General features: G+C 35.9%; 1 protein-coding gene and 1 non-coding gene across 2 annotated transcripts in view; both read right to left on the bottom strand.

Moving 5' to 3' along the window:
- COL4A5 (collagen type IV alpha 5 chain) overlaps positions 1 to 21,203 on the bottom strand; it is a 254,556-nt gene that overhangs the window by 30,539 nt on the left and 202,814 nt on the right. The window contains exons 31-37 of the mRNA XM_005910838.2: positions 19,874 to 20,041; positions 18,923 to 19,012; positions 18,311 to 18,460; positions 16,588 to 16,686; positions 15,069 to 15,158; positions 14,403 to 14,542; positions 424 to 550 (exon numbers count right to left, since the gene is read on the bottom strand). Coding sequence (XP_005910900.1) covers positions 424 to 550; positions 14,403 to 14,542; positions 15,069 to 15,158; positions 16,588 to 16,686; positions 18,311 to 18,460; positions 18,923 to 19,012; positions 19,874 to 20,041 — 864 coding nt within the window. The remainder of the gene's footprint in view (positions 1 to 423; positions 551 to 14,402; positions 14,543 to 15,068; positions 15,159 to 16,587; positions 16,687 to 18,310; positions 18,461 to 18,922; positions 19,013 to 19,873; positions 20,042 to 21,203) is intronic.
- LOC138986582 (small nucleolar RNA U3) lies at positions 5,479 to 5,689 on the bottom strand. Its single transcript, XR_011463390.1, has one exon. It is a non-coding gene; the product is annotated as a small nucleolar RNA U3 (small nucleolar RNA).

The raw sequence follows: 21,203 nt of genomic DNA, 5'->3' as shown, positions 1-21,203 counted from the left end.
ACAACTCAGTCCTTATCATTTGAATAAACTGTATAATTGTTCTACCAACAGCTACCGACTGTGTGCCTGAGGACACACTCTAAGAGAATCAGCAGCAGGCTACAGAACGGTAGTGTACATTACCACCTACAAAAATAGTAAGGCCTCTTAACTGACTTGTGGCTAGCAGTTAGACTCAAAAATGCTCCACCAGTCTCTCTGCCCACAGGATATTGTGCTGCTGAATTGGTAATGCCCATTTTCATTTTCTATGGAAAGCAATGTGGGCAAAAAAAGAAAAGTAAAAGAGATAGTTCAAGATTGCATTGCTGGTCAGTATCTGAGAAATAGAACAGAGGTCTGTCAACTAAGAAGTTGCTTTATGACACAGATTAGAGTAAATAAGGAAGGAAAGAAAGAAGCATTTAAGAAAAGTAGTATTACCAGGGAATCCAGGAAGGCCTGGTTGTCCTTTTGCTCCAGGGGTCCCCGGTAATCCAGGCAAACCAGTTTCTCCCATAGAACCTTTGGTACCAGGGTTCCCTGGGTATCCAGGCAGACCAGGTTCACCCTAAAAATATGAATAAAAAGATAAAACTGAAGTCTCTACATGATTTGGATTATATAACAACATAAAATTATTCATAGAGCTTTTACTGGATGTCAGGTATTCTGTTAAGTGCTTTACATAAATTGCTTCATTTAATCATCAAAACAGCCCTTTGAGTTAGGCTTTATCATCTCTATTTAGAAATGTGAAGATTGAAATCTTAGAGAAACTCAAGTGCCTAAGGTCTCTGGTAAGTAGCAGAACTGGGATTTGAACCAAGGTCTGTCAGATTCCAGATCTCATGCTATTCCCATGAAACGTGGATGCATTATTCTCTTTAATACTAACAACTCTATAAAAAAGATACTATTATCCCCATTTTACAGTGATATAGCTAATAAGTGGTGGAATCCGAATTTGGGTCCAGGTAGCTTGATTTCAAAACCTGTGTTCATCATCCCTAGCATGCTACATTGAAATTAATTGCTTACAATAAGCGTGCCACATAATAACCACAGTAGGTTCTATTGTAAAAGAAAAATTTCATCTTCACATGAAGAGGTCTATGAATTCTTCACTAGACATCTCAAATCCCCATTTTGTCCATGAAAACTTCCAGGATAAAGACAGCTAACCCTAAAAATTAGGGTAGGTTCTTATTCCATTATGTTTATAATGGTTTCACATATGCATGTCTTAACTCTTCAACTACATTGAAAACTTCTTTGTGGTCAGAGATAATTCATATATAGCTACTTTTGCTCAACAAATATTTGCATTGTTTTCTTCTAATGAAGCCTTAGAAGAATTCATACCCATTTTCACAATTAAAACAATTTTTCCCAATAACAATGAGAATATATATGATAATACTAAATCTACCACAGTGTTCCCTGCTCTGCTCATGAGGACTGTGACCTGTCCAACAAAGTATTCAACATCACCTACTGAATATTTCCTTCTTCATTTAGTGCTTCTGCTTGTCTAGGGGCATAAGATCATCTATTTGTAACTCAAATGTTTCCACATTATGTTAAAAGCTTTTTAAATAAATGACTTTTCTCCTTACATCCTATTTTTAAAAAAGTTAACAATCTCACATTTGGAATACATGTATTTTTGTCTGAACACTTATAAATCAAACATGTGGCACATTTTTACACACATAATAGGTATACAATTAAAATTTGGATTGAACTGGTTCCATCTTGGGTATTTACACAAAAAGCTTCGAATAAAGTATCATAATTCTTGTTATTCATGAACCAATGATATTTATATATCAAAATTAAAAAACAAGAAGAAAATAACATTATCCTGCTAGTGGTAAACATACAAGGCAGTAGACAAACTTTTGATTATTTATAATGAAGTATGTTAAATTCTACAAAAAACCCCATATTGCAGTTTCAACCAGTACTTGTTTCCTAATACAGTTCTTCTTACCACCCTATGGCTTACTCCTTCAAACCAACTAAATTGTAAAAAAGAAAGGAAATATTTCACTAAAACTTCTGAAAAGGACTAAAATTTTCTTGCTTAAGTTTCATCTAAGCTTTTATTATTTATACACTTGCAGAAAAAATAATGAGTTTCAAAAAAATATATGCAAGATGTGAAAAAGAAGAGAGCACTCAGAAAATCAACAAACTGGCCAAGAATCCTGTAAATCATTCTGAGAAGGGAAAATTCTAGTCTATGTAATATTCTCGGCAAAAGCTAGGCATGACTTCAGTTCAGTTAGTTCAGTTGCTCAGTCGTGTCCAACTCTTTGCAACCCCATGAACTGCAGCACACCAGGCCTCCCTGTCCATCACCAACTCCCGGAGTTTACTCAAACTCATGTCCATCAAGTCGATGATGCCATCCAGCCATCTCATCCTCTGTCGTCCCCTTCTCCTCCTGCCTCCAATCCCTCCCAGCATCAGAGTCTTTTCCAATGAGTCAACTCTTTGCATGAGATGGCCAAAGTATTGGAGTTTCAGCGTTAGCATCATTCCTTCCAATGAATACCCAGGACTGATCTCCTTCAGAATGGACTGGTTGGATCTCCTTGCAGTCCAAGGGACTCTCAAGAGTCTTCTCCAACACCACAGATCAAAAGCATCAATTCTTCGGCACTCAGCTTTCTTCACAGTCCAACTCTCACATCCATACATGACCACTGGAAAAACCATAGCCTTGACTAGACTGACCTTTGTTGGCAAAGTAATGTCTCTGCTTTTGAATATGCTATCTAGGTTGGTCATAACTTTCCTTCAAGGAGTAAGCATCTTTTTTTTTTTTTAGATTGTTTTATTTATTTATTTATTTATTTTCTTTAATAGAAAATTATTTAATTAGTATACATGTGTTCCCCATCCTGAACCCTCCTCCCTCCTCCCTCCCCACACCATCCCTCTGGGTCGTCCCAGTGCACCAGCCCCAAGCATCCAGCATCGTGCATTGAACCTTGACTGGCACCTCTTTTCATACATGACGTTTCACATGTTTCAACGTCACTCTCCCAAATCTTCCCAACCTCTCCCTCTCCCACAGAGTCCATAAGACTGTTCTATACATCAGTGTCTCTTTTGCTGTCTCGTATACAGGGTTATTGTTACCATCTTTCTAAATTCCATATATATGCGTTAGTATACTGTATTGGAGTAAGCATCTTTTAATTTCATGGCTGCAGTCACCATCTGCAGTGATTTTGGAGCCCCCAAAAATAAAGTCTGACACTGTTTCCCCTGTTTCCCCATCTATTTGCCATGAAGTGATGGGACTGGATGCCATGATCTTCATTTTCTGAATGTTGAGCTTTAAGCCAACTTTTTCACTCTCCTCTTTTACTTTCATCAAGAGGCTTTTTAGTTCCTCTTCACTTTCTGCCATAAGGGTAGTGTCATCTGCATATCTGAGGTTCTTGATATTTCTCCCAGCAATCTTGATTCCAGCTTGTGCTTCTTCCAGTCCAGCATTTCTCATGATGTACTCTGCATATAAGTTAAATAAGCAGGGTGCCAATATACAGCCTTGACATACTCCTTTTCCTATTTGGAACCAGTCTCTTGTTCCATGTCCAGTTCTAACTGTTGCTTCCTGACCTGCATATAGGTTTCTCAAGAGGCAGGTCAGGTGGTCTGGTATTCCCATCTCTTTCAGAATTTTCCACAGTTTATTGTGATCCACACAGTCAAAGTCTTTGGCATAGTCAATAAAGCAGAAGTAGATGTTTTTCTGGAACTCTCTTGCTTTTTCGATGATCCAGCAGATGTTGGCCATTTGATCTCTGGTTCCTCTGTCTTTTCTAAAACCAGCTTGAACATCTGGAAGTTCACAGTTCACATATTGCTGAAGCCAGGCTTAGAGAATTTTGAGCATTACTTTACTAGCTTGTGAGATGAAGGCATGACTTAAATATACTTAAACCATAAGTATCTACATTTATTCTAATATCAAGCTTTGATATAATTCTTCTAAAATTTAGATATAATTGACATATTAGTTTCAAGTGTACAACATAATGATTCAGTATTCATATATATTATGAAATGATCATCATGGTAAGTTAATACTAATCACCACACATAGTTATACAACTTTTGTTCTTGTGATGAAAAGTTTTAAACAATTTTGAATATACAGTATAGAATTGTAACTATAATCACCATACTGTATATTATATGCCCATCACTTACTTAGTTTATTGCTAGAAGTTTGTACTTGTTAACCCCTTTCATCTATTTCACCCACCTCCACCCACCCCTGCCTCTAGCAACCACCAATATATTCTCTGTACCCATGAACTTGGTTTTTGTTTATTTGGTTTTATATTCCACGTATAAATGATATCATATGGTATTTGTCTTTGACTTATTTCATTTAGGATAATACCCTCAAGGTTCATCTAAGTTATCACAAATAGCAAGATTTCATTCTTTTTTATACGCTACTTCTTTATCCATTCATCTGCCAGTGGACATTTAGGTTGCTTCCACAGCGTGGCTATTGCAAATAATACTGCAATGAACAGAGGAGTGCAAATATCTTTTCCAGTTATTCTCTGGATAAATACCCAGAAGGGGCGCTGCTGGATCACATGGTGTGGTTCTATCTTTAACTTTACGAGGAACCCTGGTAGTGTTTACCATAGTGGCTGCACGCATTTACAGTCCCACCAACAGGAGGCAAGGGTTCCTTTTCTCCACATCTTTGCCAGCACTTGTTTTTTTTTTTTTTTTTTTTTTGATAATAATCATTCAAAAAGGTATGAGGTGAGATCTCATTATGACTTTGATTTGCATTTTCCTGATGATTAGTGATACTGAGAACCTTTACATGTACTTGTTGGCCATATGTATGCCTTTTTAGAAAAAATGTCTGTTCAGATTCTCTGCTCATTATTTAATCAGGTTGGTTTTTTGTTATTGAGTTATTTGAGTTCTTTATATATTTTGGATACTAACCTCTAATCAGATGTATGACTTGGAAATTTTTTTCCCATTTAGTAGCTTGTCTTTTCATTTTGTTGGTTTCCTTTCCTGTGCAGAACTATTTTAGTTTGATGTAATCCCACTAATTTATTTCTTCTTGTTTTTGTTGCCTCCGCTTTGGTGTCCAGTTAAAAAGCTCATGGCTAAGACCAGTGTCAAGGAGTTTACTATGTGTGTTTTCTTTTAGTTTTATGGTCTCAGGTCTTATGTTCAAATCTTTGATCTATTTTGAGTTGATTTTTGTGTATGATGTAAGATAATGCTCCAGTTTCTTCCTCTTTTTTTGCATGTGGCTGTCCAATTCTCCCAACACCATTTATTGAAGAGACTGTCCCTTCTCCACTCTATAATCTTGGCTTCTCTGTTATAAGTTAATTGACCATACATGCCTGGGTCTATTTCTGGGACACCTATTCTGCTCCATTGATCTATGCATCCATTTTGTGTGAATTCCATACTGCTTGTTTTATTTCAGCTCAGACAACGTTCTTTCCCTCTTACTCTCCCAAAGGAAGAGAACAATCATCAGTGACTAATGGCAGTTGCAGGAGCAACACCAACAGCTGGCTTCATATTCAGGAGAGACTGCTGTGCCTCCTCCTTGTGGTTTTGGGTAGTCCACACATTCAGAGAAACTTCTCTAGTAACAAACGACAGAAATGATCCCTGAAAGTATAGTTTTCATCCTGTTTTGATTACTATAGGTTTGAAATATAGTCTCAAATCAGGGAGTATGATGCCTCCAGTTTTGTACATTTCTATCGCTTTGGCTATTTTGGGGGCTTCCCACATAGCTCAGTCAGTAAAGAATCTGCCTGCAATGCTGGAGACCTGGGTTCGATTCCTGGGTTGGGAAGATCCCCTGGAAAAGGAAATGGCAACCCACCCCAGTATTCTTGCCTGGAGAATCCCATGGACAGAGAAGCCTGGCAGGTTACAGTCCATGGGGTTGCAAGAGTTGGACATGACTTAATGCTGTCTTTGGCTATTTTGGGGTCTTTTATGATTCCATACAAATTTTAGGATTATTTGTTCTATTTTGTGAAAAATGTCATTGGAATTTTATAGGGATTGCCGTGAATCTATAGATTGCTTTGGTAGAATGAACATTTTAACAATATTATTTTTTCCAATCCATAAGCATGGAATATCTTTACTTTTGTTTGTGTCTGCTTCAATTTTTTCATCAATGTCTTACAGTTTTCAGTGGATAGGTCCCTTTGTTAAATTTATCCCTAGATCTTTTATTCTTTTTAATGCAGTGATAAATGGAATTGTTTTCTTAAGTTTTCTTTCTGCTAATTCGATTAGTGTATAGAAACACAACAGATTCTTAAAATATTTATTTGGCGTCCTACAAATTGAATTTGTTTATTCTGATAGTTTTTTGTTTTTTAAATATATAATATGTCACTTGCAAATAGGAACAGTTTTACTTCTTCCTTTTCTATTTGATTGCTTTTTACTTCTTTTCCTAGCCTAATTGCTCTGGCTAGGACTTCCAATGCTATGTTGAATAAAAGCGCAAGGGTGGGCATCCTTGCTTGTTCCTAATCTTAGAGGAAAAGTTCTCAAGTTTTCACCACTGAGAATGATGCTGCTGCTGCTGCTGCTGCTGCTGCTACTAAGTCACTTCAGTCGTGTCCGACTCTGTGTGACCCCACAGACGGCAGCCCACCAGGCTCCCCCGTCCCTGGGATTCTCCAGGCAAGAACACTGGAGTGGGTTGCCATTTCCTTCTCCAATGCATGAAAGTGAAAAGTGAAAGTGAAGTCGCTCAGTCGTGTCCAAATCTTAGCAACCCTATGAACTGCGGCCCACCAGGGTCCTCCGTCCATGGGATTTTCCAGGCAAGAGTACTGGAGTGTGGTGCCATTGCCTTCTCCAGAGAATGATGCTAGTTGTGGGCTTATCTTGTATGACCTTTATTATGCTGAGGTATGTTCACTATATGTCTACTTTGCTTTTTTTTTTTTTTAAATATGTGGGTGTTGCATTTTTTTTCAAATGCTTTTCTGCATCTATTGTGAGGATCATATGATTTTTATCCTTCATTTTGTTAATGTAGTGTATCATATTGCTTGATCTACAGAAGTTGAGCCATCCTTGTGACTCTGGAATAAATTCCTCTCAATAATGGTGTATGATCCTTTTAATGCATTGGAGTTTGGTTTACTAATATTTTATTGAGGATTTTTTCATCTATGTTTACTAGTGTAATTTTCTCTTTTGTGGCGTCCTTGTGTGATTTTGGTATCAGGGTAATGCTGGCTTCATAAAATTAATTTGGAAATGTTCCTTTGTCCTCTAATTTTTGGGAAGAGTTTGAGAAGGATTGGTATTAATTCGTCTTTAAACTTTTGGTAGAACTCGCCAATGACACTATCTGGTTCTAGACTTTTGTTTGTTGGGAGCTTTCATATAACTGAAAATGGAATATATATCACCCCTGATGAGTCAAATTTAACATTGTGAAACTAACAAATACAGTAGCACTATAAGACTAGAAAGCCATTTTTTAAAACTTTTAACTGGAGGATAATTACTTTTCATATTGTGTTGGTTTCTGCCATACATCAACATGAATCAGCCATAGGTATAATACATATGTCCCCTCCCTCTTGAACCTCCCTCCCACACCATCCTTCCCCTCACAGAGCACCCGATTCGAGCTCCCTGTGTACTATAGCAAATTCCCACTGCCTATCTGTTTTACATATGGTAATGTATATGTTTCCATGCTACTCTCTCAATTAATCCCACCCTGTCCTCCCACTGTGTCCACAAGTCTGTTTTCTATGTCTGCATCTCCACTGCTGCTCTGTAAATAGGCTCATCAATACCATCTTACTAGATTTCATATATATGCATCAATATACGATATTTATTTTTCTCTTACTGACTTACTTCACTCTGGATAACAGGCTCTAGGTTCATCTACCTCATTAGAACTGACTCAAATGTGTGTTTTTTTATGGTTAATATTCCATTGTATATATGTACCACAACTTTTTCATCCATTCATCTGTCAATGGACATCTAGGTTTTTTCCATGCCCGAGCTATTGTAAATAGTGTTGCAATGAACACTGGAGTACATGTGTCTCTTTCAATTATAGTTTTCTCAGGGTATATGCCCAGTGAGTGTGATTTGTTGGGTCATGTGGTTCTATTCTTAGGTTTTTTTTTGTTATGGAAATCTCCATACTGTTCTCCATAGTAGCTGTATCATTTTACATTCCCACCAACAGTGCAAGAGGGTTCCCTTTTCTCCACACCCTCTCCAGCACTTATTGTTTGTAGATTTTTTGATGATGGCCGTTCTGACTGGTGTGAGGTGACACTTCATTGTAGTTTTGATTTGTATTTCTCTAATAATGAGCAGTGCTGCGCATCTTTTCTAGTGTTTTTTTAGCCATCTGTATGTCTTCTTTGGAGAAATGTCTGTTTAGGTCTTCTGCTCATTTTTTGATTGGGTTGTTTTACTGATGTTGAGCTGTATGAGCTGCTTATATATTCTGGAGATTAATCCTTTGTCAGTTGTTTCAATTGCAATTATTTTCTCCCATTCTGAGGGTTGTCTTTTAATCTTGTTTGCTGTTTCCTTTGCTGTGCAAAAGCTTTTAAGTTTAATTAAGTCCCATTGGTTTATTTTTATTTCCATTACTCTAGGAGGTGGGTAAAAGAGGATCTTGCTGTGATGTATGTCATAGAGTGTACTGCCTGTTTTCCTCTAAGAGCTTTATAGTTTCTGGCCTTACATTTAAGTCTTTAATCTAATTTGAGTTTATTTTTGTATATGATGTTAGGAAGTGATCTAGTTTCATTCTTTTACATGTTGTTGCCAAGTTTTCCCAGCACCACTTACTGAAGAGGGTGTACAGATGGAGAGATATACCATGTTCTTGGAATGGAAGAATCAATATTGTGATGATGAATGTACTAACCAAGTAATCTACAGATTCAATGCAATCTCTATCAAACTAACAATGGTATTTTTCACAGAACTAAAACAAAAAAAATTCAGTTTGTATGCAAACACAAAAGACCCCAAAGAGTCAAAGCAATCTTGAGAAAGAAAAAATGGAGCTGGAGGAAGCAACTTTCCTGACTTCAGATTGTACCACAAAGCTACAGTCCTCAAAACAGTATGGTACTGGCACAAAAACAGAAATATAGACCAATGGAAGAAGAAAGAAAGCCCAGAGATAAACTCACACAACAATGGGTACCTTATCTTTGACAAAGGAGGCAAGAACATACAATAGAATGCTTTTTAACAAGCCTGAAACTAGAACTGCTTTCAAGATCACTGTGTGGTATAACAGGCAGTCCATGTAGAAATACTTGTCAGGTTGATAACTTTTTTTGCTTTTAAAATTCAAATTGGTAAACTAAGAGCATTTAGATCATAGTCATTCTCTACTATCTCTTAATAACAGGATCTCCCTTCCATTCCATGCAATAACTTAAGACTTGGAATAAAATACCATGCTGACCCCAATACACAAAATAGAAGACATCAAAGTTGGTGAAATAGCTAATACTCTTTGTTATTGTGTTCCATTGTAATATTGAAGAAGCACTGCCAGTAAGGGAAAAAAAAATAGGATAAGCTGAAAATATTTGATGAGAAAGAATAAAAACCATACTTTGTTTTATGGCAAGAAGAGTATTACAATAATAGTCCAATCATTTGGAAGCTGTGGTTCCCACATAATTATTAAATTTTTACAGTTAAATTTATATTTGCAGATTAAAGATACGATGAACCAAGCCATACATAAGTTCTTCTTTAGTTAGGAAATATTAATGATAGGGATACTAAAGAGTGAATGCAGAGATACTCGTAGTTAACATTTTACTAAATGATGTAGCAAAGGCAGTATAAAATAATATCTTCAAGTCTGCATGCTACTTACCTCTCCCAGGTAGTGAAATTTTAAGCTAATAGGGACAAATTGATAAATAATGGCTCAAAGTTGCTTGAGTAGGCCAAAATATGGTACACGGGATTCAAAGTACATGTTAAGGTGATGAATTTAGAGAAAAGGTGATCAACTTAGAGAAAAATATTATGAACTACGTTTGTAACATAATAGGCCCCATGGTATCCTTCACCACCCAAGGAAGCTAAAATCTTTAGTAACTATAGGTCTATTCAGAAAAATCTATTCTTTATCATGCAGCCTTGGTAAATTGTATGTTTTTAGGAATTTGTCTGTTTCAAAGTTATCCAATTTGCTATTGTACACTTGTTCACAGTACTCTCTTTTTTATTTCTGTAAATTTAGTGGTGATGTGCCCTCTTTCATTTCTAATTTTAAGTATGTGAGTCCTCTCTCTCTTAGCCAGTCTAGCTGAATGTTTTTCAATTGTGTTTATCTTTTTGAAAGAACAACCTCTTGGTTTTATTCATTTTCTCTATTCTTTTTAATCTCTACTCTATTTATTGTTGCTTTAATCTTTATGATTTCCTTCCTTCTACCAGTTTTGGGGTTGAGTTTGTTCTTTTTCTAGTTCCTGAAGGTGTAATGCTAAATTCTGATTTAGGATCTTTCTTCTTTAATGCAAGCATTTACACTATAAATTTCCTTGTTAACATTACTTTTGCTGGCTCGTATAAGTTTTGGAATTTTGTGTTTTCATTTGTCTCAAGATGTTTTCTAATTTCACTTGTGTCCTCATCTTTGCCCCACTGGTTGTTAAGAGTATGTCCTTTAATTTCTACATATTTGTGAATTTTCCAGCTTTCCTTTTGCTGTTTACAATCTAATGTAATTAGAAAAGGATCTTTGTATGGTTCCAATGTTTTAAAATTTATTAAGACTTATTTTGTGGCCTAATGTATGCTCTGTTCTGAAGAATGTTTCTTGTGCACTTGAAAAAAGCTGTACACTCTGATGTTGTGAGATGGCCTGTTCTGATGATAGCCATTCTGGCTGGTGTGAAGTGATATCTCACTGTAGTTTTGATTTGCATTTCTCTAATAACTGGGGTGGCATGTTCTGTATAAGCCTGTTAGGCCTGATTGACTTTGCCCATTTAAAAATTGGTCTACTTTCTTATTGAATCAGAGTTTTCTAAAAAATAAATTCTGGATACAAATCTCTTGTCTGATATATCATTTGCAAATATTTTCTCCCTTTCTCTGGGTTGTCTTTTCACTTTTTGACATTATCATTTGCAGCATAATATTTTAATGTGGTTCAATTTATTTCTTTTTCTTTGTTTGCTTGTGTGTTTGGTGCCATGTTTAAGATATAATTATCCTAACCCAAGGTCATAGGATATGTTTTCTTCTAAGATTTTCTGCTTGTCAAAAAAATCTATCTAGGATTATAACAAGAATTGTTCTGTCTATAGTATGATTGGATTTTAAGAAGGAGTAATGGGAGCTAGAAACATTATGCCACATTAAAAGAATATAGTCATTAAATATAAAAGTTATAGAAATCTTAGATACTATCTAGTCCACCTCTCTCATCTCACAAAGATTATGTATAGAATACTTTATAAAGTGTTTTTTAATCTAGTTGAAACCTCACAATATCTCTGTGTAATAGGTTATATAATTCTTCTTTCTATTTTACTGACAAAGTAATGAAGATAGAAAAGAATTAAGTGACTTACAAGGTCATTCAGACAGACTCAGGACTCAAGCTTCTGCCTATTAATTCTCTGTCCAGGGTTTTCAGTGTACTTATATTAATTATACTTTTTGACTAACAAGGACACTCTCTTATAAAGTGTGTCATTTGTAAAACAAAGTACCATCTGACCTTTTACCACTTTATCCTTACTTCTTAACAACTCACTAATTACAGGATTTTTTTTCTATGCTTGACATCTCCTGATCATACTATCATGTTCCTGAAACTTTTATTCTACTCTTCTTTTACAGTAATAGGCAGGAAGTCCTCATTTTGCTCAATAGTATGGGACTACAAAAATGAAAATGTAAGATGAAACCATGTAACAAGATTTTAAAAAATCAATGGGAAAAACATGATTCTATGACCTTTAAAAGTTTTTCTCATAACATTAAAATCCTCTTCACATCAGTTACATATATAAAGACAGTCAAGTTCATATGTTGATCATTTAGTCTTCACTAGCTTTCTTGGCTGCACATCTGAAGTCTCTAAAATGGTGGCAATGTAAACATTTCTTTGGTTGGCTATTTCGTCTCTAATTACATCTACATTAGATATAAATTTCACTTCCAGTGTTATTACCTTTCCTTTTTTAAACTGCACTTTCATCACTGTTGATCAGTTTTCTCTTTGATTATTCACTTTTGTTAAATTTCAAGTTGGTTTGTCAATGAGAGACAGAGGCAACACACCTACATTGCTTTGCTGTCAATGCATGATGGGAAAACAGATTCACAGTGACTAATTACTGACAGAATTTGAAAGAAGTGAAATGACTGCTCACTGATCATGATGCACAGTAGTTCTTTACATAGTGGTTTAGGGACTGAAGACTAATATATCATGGTGACTTAAACTTGATCTGTATTGTTGTGGACTGATGTCATTTAACTAATTTGTGGTAACAAATTTGGCATGTCAGACTGTACAAAGCAAAGACTGCCTGCATCTATTAGAACTGAGTGTAAGATCTTATTTTTTAAATGTGTCATCATTTTAAGATAAAATAATACCATCTTAAAGAAACAACAGAATACTTCAAATACATGACTTCCTGGTTTTATCAACTCTGCAAGTATCCAAGCTTAGTGTAGAATTTGCTTATTGAAATACATTTGTAGGCTGCATAGAAAAACTAAGAGTTAGCATCTTACTTAGAGAGTTGAATACATTGTGGACACTGGCTAACTGAAACATGTTTTTCTGCTGAATTTATTACAATTTCAGAGATGATTTGTTATGGTCATTTTGGTTCCATTATATGGATGCTAAAATTCGCTCAGTCTAGAAAAAATATGGATAAACATATTTATAAAATTTTTTAAATGAAATTTAAAATCAATGAGTAAAGAATGGAGTTTGTAACAAATGGTTTTAAGTTATACGGATAATTTATTTGGGAAAAATATATAGTTCCTCACCTCACACAACATATAGAAAAGAAAAATTTAAGCTCTATACTGCTAATCTGTAATTAATAAGCAGAAATTTCTCTTGATTACTTCTTGCAATAAGTTGACTAGGCAATCAAAATATAGCCTTTTGCATACTATTAACAAGAAATTATCTTAAAAATATTATTCAATGAATTCTTATCTCAGTGAGAGCTTTCACTAATTCCACAATTACTTTTCTAATACTCTCAAGTTTTGTGTTGTAACTGAATGATTGAACATCATTGCTGCTGCTGCTGCTAAGTCGCTTCAGTCGTGTCTGACTCTGTGTGACCTCATAGACGGCAGCCCACCAGGCTCCACTGCCCCTGGGATTCTTCAGGCAAGAACACTGGAGTGGGTTGCCATTTCCTTCTCCAAGTGAAAAGTGAAAGTGAAGTCACTCAGTCATGTCTGACTCTCAGGGATCCCATGGACTGCAGCCTACCAGGCTGCTCCATCCATGGAATTTTCCAGGCAAGAGTACTGGAGTGGGGTGCCATCGCCTTCTCCATTATGAGACAAACAATTCACTGTGAGAAGACACTTGCAATGTATATAATAGACAATGGACGCATCTTGGTTAGTTATAAAATACTTCTGCAAATAGGAATTACTACCCTTTTACATGGAATTAAGCAGTTATCAAATATTTGAAAGTTCAGTGATTCTTAAACAAGTTCTAAATTTGATCCCTTGAGAAATAACACCAAAGTTTTCACAGTGACTAGCGGCATAGAGGGATATGTAAAACTGTTTCGGAGAACCACTTCATACATGCATTTAAGAATACTATTTCACTTTCATTAATTTTATAAGTTACTTTGCTTGTAAGCCTCTTCAAGTTAGTTGATAATAATATTAGGACAAAGACCAACAACTCCATCACTAAAAGGGAAAGGAAAACCAAAACTAGGCAGAAATATGCCTTTCAGTTATTGAAACATACTCAAAGAGCAAGATAGAGAGAAAATAAAGAAATCAGAAAGATCCCCCCTTCATCCTTCTTTGGATTGGCTGCAAACTCTAAAACAAATCTCCTGTGTTCCCCATCCTGAACCCTCCTCCCTCCTCCCTCCCCATATTTGGCAAAACTAATACAATATTGTAAAGTTTAAAAATAAAATAAAATAAAATAAAAAAACAAACAAATCTCCTTACAATATAAAAGAGAAAGGATGAATTTCTTGCCCAGAGATTCATGTCACACTATACTATATCACACTATAGTTTAAGGAAGAATTAGGAGCAAGCACAGTGTTAAAGAAAAGTCATATCTGCTCAGGCATATACCTGAGTAGGATTACCTTTGGGCCAGGAAGACCTGGAAGACCAATGCCTGAAATACCAGGATCACCTTTTTCTCCTTTCTGTCCAGGTAGTCCTGGGGAGCCAGGTTGTCCAGGAACTCCAGGAGGTCCGAAAGACCCTTTTGGACCCTGTGGGCCTGTTAAAAACACATAACATGCAATCTTTTACAAAATATTGTATAGGATATATATAATGCACATGACCACACAAAAAGATTTTTAAAAAGAATTTCACAAAGTCTGATTTATATAATAAAGAGCTTTATAATCAGAATTGTATAAAAGCCTATTTTTAAAGGAAGTTTAAGTGAAAGGGAGTATGTGTTCATGCTAAGTCGCTTCAGTCATGTCAGTCTCTTTGTGACCCTATGGTCTGTAGCCTGCCAGGTTCTTGTGTCCATGGGATTCTCCAGGCAAGAATACTGGAGTGGGTTGAAAGGGGGTATAGTTGGAGAAAAAAATGTAAGTTTGTGAATTCTTTCTAAAGTTCTGTCTCTCAATTCCTACTTCAAATACTTGTGTAATGAGAGAGCTCTACCCACTGACTACTTTAGTTATCACCTCAGTTTGACTCTGTCAACAACAGTTTCTTTTCTGATAACAAAGATAGTCAACCATCTTCCATTAATGGAACTAAATATCTGGGAGATTTTCATCACTCACCTGGAAAACCCATATCACCCATGTTTCCTTTCAGTCCAGGAGGTCCTGTAAGTCCTGGCATTCCAGGGAGACCAGGGTTACCCTTGGGACCTAGAAAAGTCAAATTGTTTAAAATTAAGACAAGTCAGCAATATTATGGTTGCTTGGTTTCCTGGAATGGGTCGTAATTAAAATGAAAGCATGAGGCTGAATGGACCAAATCTTAATATATGATAAAGTTCTACAGATCTAACTGGACATAAGATAGGCAAAAATTATCAAGAAATCTCCTTAGGAACATATTACAATATAATCACAGCAATAGAGGGCTCCCAATACACATTTATTTAAAAATGCAAGAATCTTGTGTCTTGCCCTAAAACTACTCCAATTAACTGGTCTTATTTGTTGTACACATATAACTATCACCAGGACATCTTGTTTCTTGCCCTAAAACTATTCCAAACACTTGAAGTCTTATCTGTCATATGTATATAATTACCTTACCATATTTATCACAGATAAATCCAATTTAAAGAGAGTCTTTTAAAAAGATTCAGAAGCTTTCCCATTGAAAGCCTTATCATGTGCAACCAGAAGAGGAAAGTGGTAACCTGTCATGATACATACACCTTTGGCACATTAAGCCAGGGTTAGGTAAGAGTTGATGGAGATGTACTGGACTATCTTCCCCCAACAGTCATGGCTACTGTGTTCAGTCATGGCTGCTGTGTTTGCATTCTTCCCAGAGCTTAGATACTTCAGTTCTGTGGTGTCACCTAGGTATTTTCCAAGGATCACAATGTTGCCTTCAACATTATTTGCTTTTATTTTTTCTTTCACACTGTCTTCTCACTTGGGAAAGAATGCAAAGTATATGAAAGATAGATACGGAGATAATTCTTCCAACTACATTAAGATAATATAGTATACAGTTCAGAGCAGAATAACTGATCTAAAGGGCTCTTAGGAGGATGGTAACCAGCCACTCTTTATTGTTTAGGGGTCCAACCAAAAAAAAAAAATGGTTTAAGCAGCAGCAATAAAAAGTTTTATTAGAAATTAAAAAATCCACATTTATTGTAAGAGTGATTAATGCTATAAAACATTACCAATGAAGGTTGTGAAATTCTTACTCCTAGAAACTTTTAAAACTAGAAATGGTAGTCATCTGTTTTACATGGTTTAATGATTAACTTGTCTGAAGGTAAAAAAATGAAAAGGGTGAATTCTTTAGGCTCCTAACAGATAACTGTCTAATTTACATATGCTACAACGTATATAAATAAAATATAGCACCTTACTTGGATGTACTTCTGATTCTGTGTATATTCTGAGGCCACAAAAAAGAAGAAATTGAGTAAAGAAAAATATCCTACAAGTCTTTTCTGTTGACATTTGTGCCAATGGCAACATTTTTGTTAAGGGGAGGTCCATATCTCAGTTGCTTCAATTATCACTACACATGATAAATACATGATTACTTTGTTCCAGGGTCAGGATCAGCCACCAACTGCTACAGGTGGTTTATCATACTTACCTGCTAGTCCTGGCAATCCAGGTTGTCCACTCAGTCCAGGTTGCCCTGGGTCTCCAGGCAAACCCTGGTAACCTTTTGGCCCTGCAACTCCAGGAATACCTTCCAAGGATGAGTATAAGAAAGACAAGTTAGGCTGGTATTATTAATCATTAAATCCATTTGGCAAAGCAAGCTATCCATACTCTGAAATATGAATGAAATATAGGAACCAGTGATATTCTGATATAGTATGAACCAATAGCACTGGACTCATTAAAATCTCCCACTTTTTAATGTAGCTACCATTAAGAACTTCGGAGCACTCAATAATTAAGCCACTTTCCTCTTTGGGCCTCAGTTTCTTACACTGTAAAATGAAGGAATTGGGGCAGGCTGTCTCTGCATTATCTCTTAGATTCTATAACTATCTTTTATAACCTTATATCAAGGCAAATACAGTTTACTGACACTATTTTGCAGAAGGTATAATGGAAAGAAAAGCTTTGCAAGAAGTAAATCAAGAAATATAACTCATTTTAACAATAATACAAAATTAGGTGGCCTTGCCTCTTTCATGATTATATACAAAATTACAGTAATGTCTTAAAGTTCTTGTTTGAGGAGAAATCTCACCAAGCCCTGCTCTCAGGGAAACTTATAACATCTATGTACACACACACACACACACACACACACCTGCACACACACTCACACACATACATGGACTGACAATAGTAATGGTTTCAACACAGAAAGAGCCACAAACCTTACCTCAATCTGCAAATAAACATAGTTTAAAAATTCCACGTTGTTTGAAAGGATATTCTATGCAGATTGGATTGTGTTTTATTTATTGACTTGTGCTTATTCATATTTTTCTCCTGGTGGTTCAGCTGCTCAAGAATCCGCCTGTAATGCGGAGGACCTAAGTTCGATCCCTGAGTAGGGAAGATCCCCTGGAGAAAAGAACGGCTACCCACTCCAGTATTCTGGCCTGAAGAATCCCATGGACTATCCATGGGATTGCAAAGAGTCAGACACAACTGAGCGACTTTTACTTCATGTATTTTCTGATGCTTTGTTATGAATATGTTATAGTTTTATAAAAAGAATAAAGGATTTTTATTTTAAAAATCTGTTATTCTTCATATCTCATTTGCTTCTAATAAAATAACTGTAATAATACAATTGTTCCCTAGACCTACTTTCAGCAACCTTCCCCAGGGGTGAGTTTGGCTGTTCTTAGTCCAATATTTGTTTATTCTTCTAGGTTAGAATAACAGTGAACTGTACTTAAAAATCAAGTATGATATGGGTATCAAAAATCTGCAGGACAAAAAAAAAAAAATCTGCAGGACAACAGTGTACCACTCATCCTCATTTGGTTTTTAAGAAAAAGAATTTAAAGGGCCAGGAAATTTTCCAAACACTGAAATCTCTTTTCCAAGTAATTCTGTTTGTTTATCCATTTTCTCTTGATCATATTCTATACACTACTTTCTGGAAGGCTTGAAAGTGACTGTTTATTTTAAAGTCTCATAGTTTGTGATAGATAAACTACAAAGTAAATAGTCAAGCAAAAGTTGATCAGTGAAACAGTATAAATCAGTGAAAACTAACTTACATTACCAAAATTTGATATACCTAATTGCCTTAATCCTGGATTACAAGTCACTTTCCATGCTAATAAAAATTAAACTTCATACACACCAGGAGAAAAATTCAAATAAATGCATTCACTCACCTGGTAGTCCAGGGTCCCCTTTCTCTCCTTTTGAGCCCAGCAGATCTGGATCCATTGGCCCAGGAAGGCCTGGAAGGCCAGGCTCTCCTTTACTACCTTTCTCTCCTGCAGGGCCAGGAAGTCCTGGCTGACCCTGCAAACCATCATCACCTAAAACCAACATGTGTGGGGAAGACACAGCAGATCAGGTTCATCCATCCAGGATTAATGCATATAAAGATTATTCACATGTTACACAGTTGGGTAGGCTACTGACCACCCAAAACACTCATGCACCTTATTTATTGTTTACAAATAACTCGAGCTCACTTTTACACTCAAACAACAATCTCTCTCCTGGTGTTCTCTGACAAATACAGACTGTAAAAAAAAAAATTAAATTCCTGTATGTTGTTATTTTGAGTTAATGCTTATCATATTTCATAGTATTCAACTAAGCATGCCATCAAACTGAAAACAGGAACTACTTAAACGCCATGTCACCTAGAAACAAAATACAAGTAAAGCATTGCTCATTTTTAAGTAGTCAAATAAAAGTATTCTGCATTGATGTAAAGCAAAATTTTTAATTTTCTTTCTTTCATAAATCTGCCCGCAAACCCTGAATATTACCTTTGAGACCAGGAACACCACTCCTGCCAGGAATTCCCAAAGGTCCTGGTGGGCCTGGAGGTCCCATCATACCGATTTCACCTTTGGCACCTTTAAAAATATCAATAGGTACCTTTTTACCTTTCTTTGACCTTGGAAAGATAAAAGATCAGTTTAAAGATGTCAACTAGAAAACTACTGAGTTAGAGGGAAGGTACTATAAGGTTTCCCCCTTTCCAACTATTGTAATCTTAGTGACCATTACTGTCTATATCACTGTGGTAGTTAGTCTCTAAATATGGTCCCCAAATGAACTGCACTTCCCAGTACACACAGCTCTGTGTACCCTTCTCCCCTTGAATTTGGGATGACTCTATGCCTTAACATTGACTATGTGTCCCTGTATAACTCCCAAAGCTAGATGATAAGAATTCTTGCAGCTTCCACCTGGGGCTCTTAGAACACTCACTTTCAGTTTTGGGGATTCTCTCTTTTGGAAACCCACTGCCCTGGAAAAAGAGCAACTACCCTGATACTAGCAAATGTGAGGTACTTCTGTGGATAATGAGATACCATGTGAAGAGGCCAATGAACACTCAGGTGTCACAGTAGTGCCACGTTGGAAGTAGATCCTTCATCCCAACCACTCCAGCTGGAACCATGTGGATCAGAGATAAACAACCCTGTCTAAGTCATCCAATAATTCCTGACTCACAAAATCTTGAGCAAAATTAAAAGGCTGCTTTAAATCATCAAATTTTGGGGTCATTTGTTACACAGCAATATATAGCTGGAGCTCTCAAAGAGAAAAAGTGCAATGCAAATAGCAAAGTGAGTTTCCCACAATCAGAGACATTTAATACATTTCCTTAAAGGATAGTGTCTATAGAGAAAAGTACAAGAGAATAATACATCAGAGTCATATTAGTTCTAATTTCTGGAATCCAAAACCAGGGAAGGCTAAAAAGTTACCTGGAAAGCCAGAGGCACCTGCTTTTCCTGGGAGCCCTGGTGATCCTGGGGGTCCCATAGGACCTGGTGCTCCAGGGATCCCTGGGCTGCCTCTCTCACCAGGAGGTCCTGGAACATCAAATCCAGGAGGCCCTGGATCCCCCTTCTCTCCTGGTAGTCCATGCAAGCCTAGTTAATACAAACCAATATTAAAAAGTATTGAAGCAGTTTTAAGAGATGTATCTGGTTATTTTTCTAGCAAACAGGTAATAGAATCCTGTATATAACAAACCTAACAGTGAGTTAGGGATACTTTTGTTATCATGCACAGAATATAATCTAATAATAAAACTTTAGGATTTTCAAGTATATTTCCCTAAGAATGGACTTCTGAAATTATTTCTCAAAAAAGACCAATCTTTTCTTAATTGCTACAATCATGTACTATTTTTAATAAAATGTAATAAAAAATACCAAAAAACTGAAATAAAAAAGACATAAAAATTCAATCCTATATCGTGGTTATTATCGTCAAATAATATATTAATACAGTTATACAGTCAAATGCTTACTCTCAATTTCTTCTAATTCCAGTGCAGTAACAAACAGTCTGTGATTTGATACCGATCCACTGCCCACACTTGGATTTCCACTTTTCTAAGGTATTATGAATTATTAAGATACATTTCTATAATCCATAAAAAATTAATTACTAAATAAGTCAGTTATATGGGCCCTCTTGACTTTAGTTTGGCTTTGTTTTAACGTGTTGTTTTAATAACACATTACTAGTAGTTTTTGTTGTTAACTTTTGTTTCTCAGTAACTCAGCCAGGATTTTATAGAAAAATTATGATATGCAAAAATACACTTCAGAAAACAAGGTACTTAAAATATGTTTAGTGAATATGTTTAGTGAAAGGAATTACACTACAAATATAGTACAAGTTCCCACACCAACACCTATCAGCTATGTGACTTCTTAAGTCACTTAAAGTTATTGGTCTTCTTCTGGTAAATGGGGATGTGCCATAATGGACTGAAAGCTAGGGGTGAAACAGGTGACCATTCCAAGCATTTCTTCAACAATATGACCAGTTTTACTGTTGAAGATTCACAAGCAATTATTGTTATAAGAGAACAAGATGGCTGGTATTTTAAGACCTGTTTGGTGTCATTTTACCAGCATGCCTTTAAACTGATAAAATTCACTTTGAAGATTAGAGATTTCCATTTAGTTGGCACAGTAGTGATGATTCCAATGCTGCCATTTCATAGTAAAAAATACTATTAAAGGGGAGAGATATTTTATATTTATGAAATATGATGAGATACCTGATAATGTACACAAT

Source organism: Bos mutus, chromosome X (genome assembly GCF_027580195.1).
Source record: "Bos mutus isolate GX-2022 chromosome X, NWIPB_WYAK_1.1, whole genome shotgun sequence".
NCBI lineage: Eukaryota > Metazoa > Chordata > Mammalia > Artiodactyla > Bovidae > Bos > Bos mutus.
This window is presented reverse-complemented; position numbering and strand designations above follow the sequence as displayed.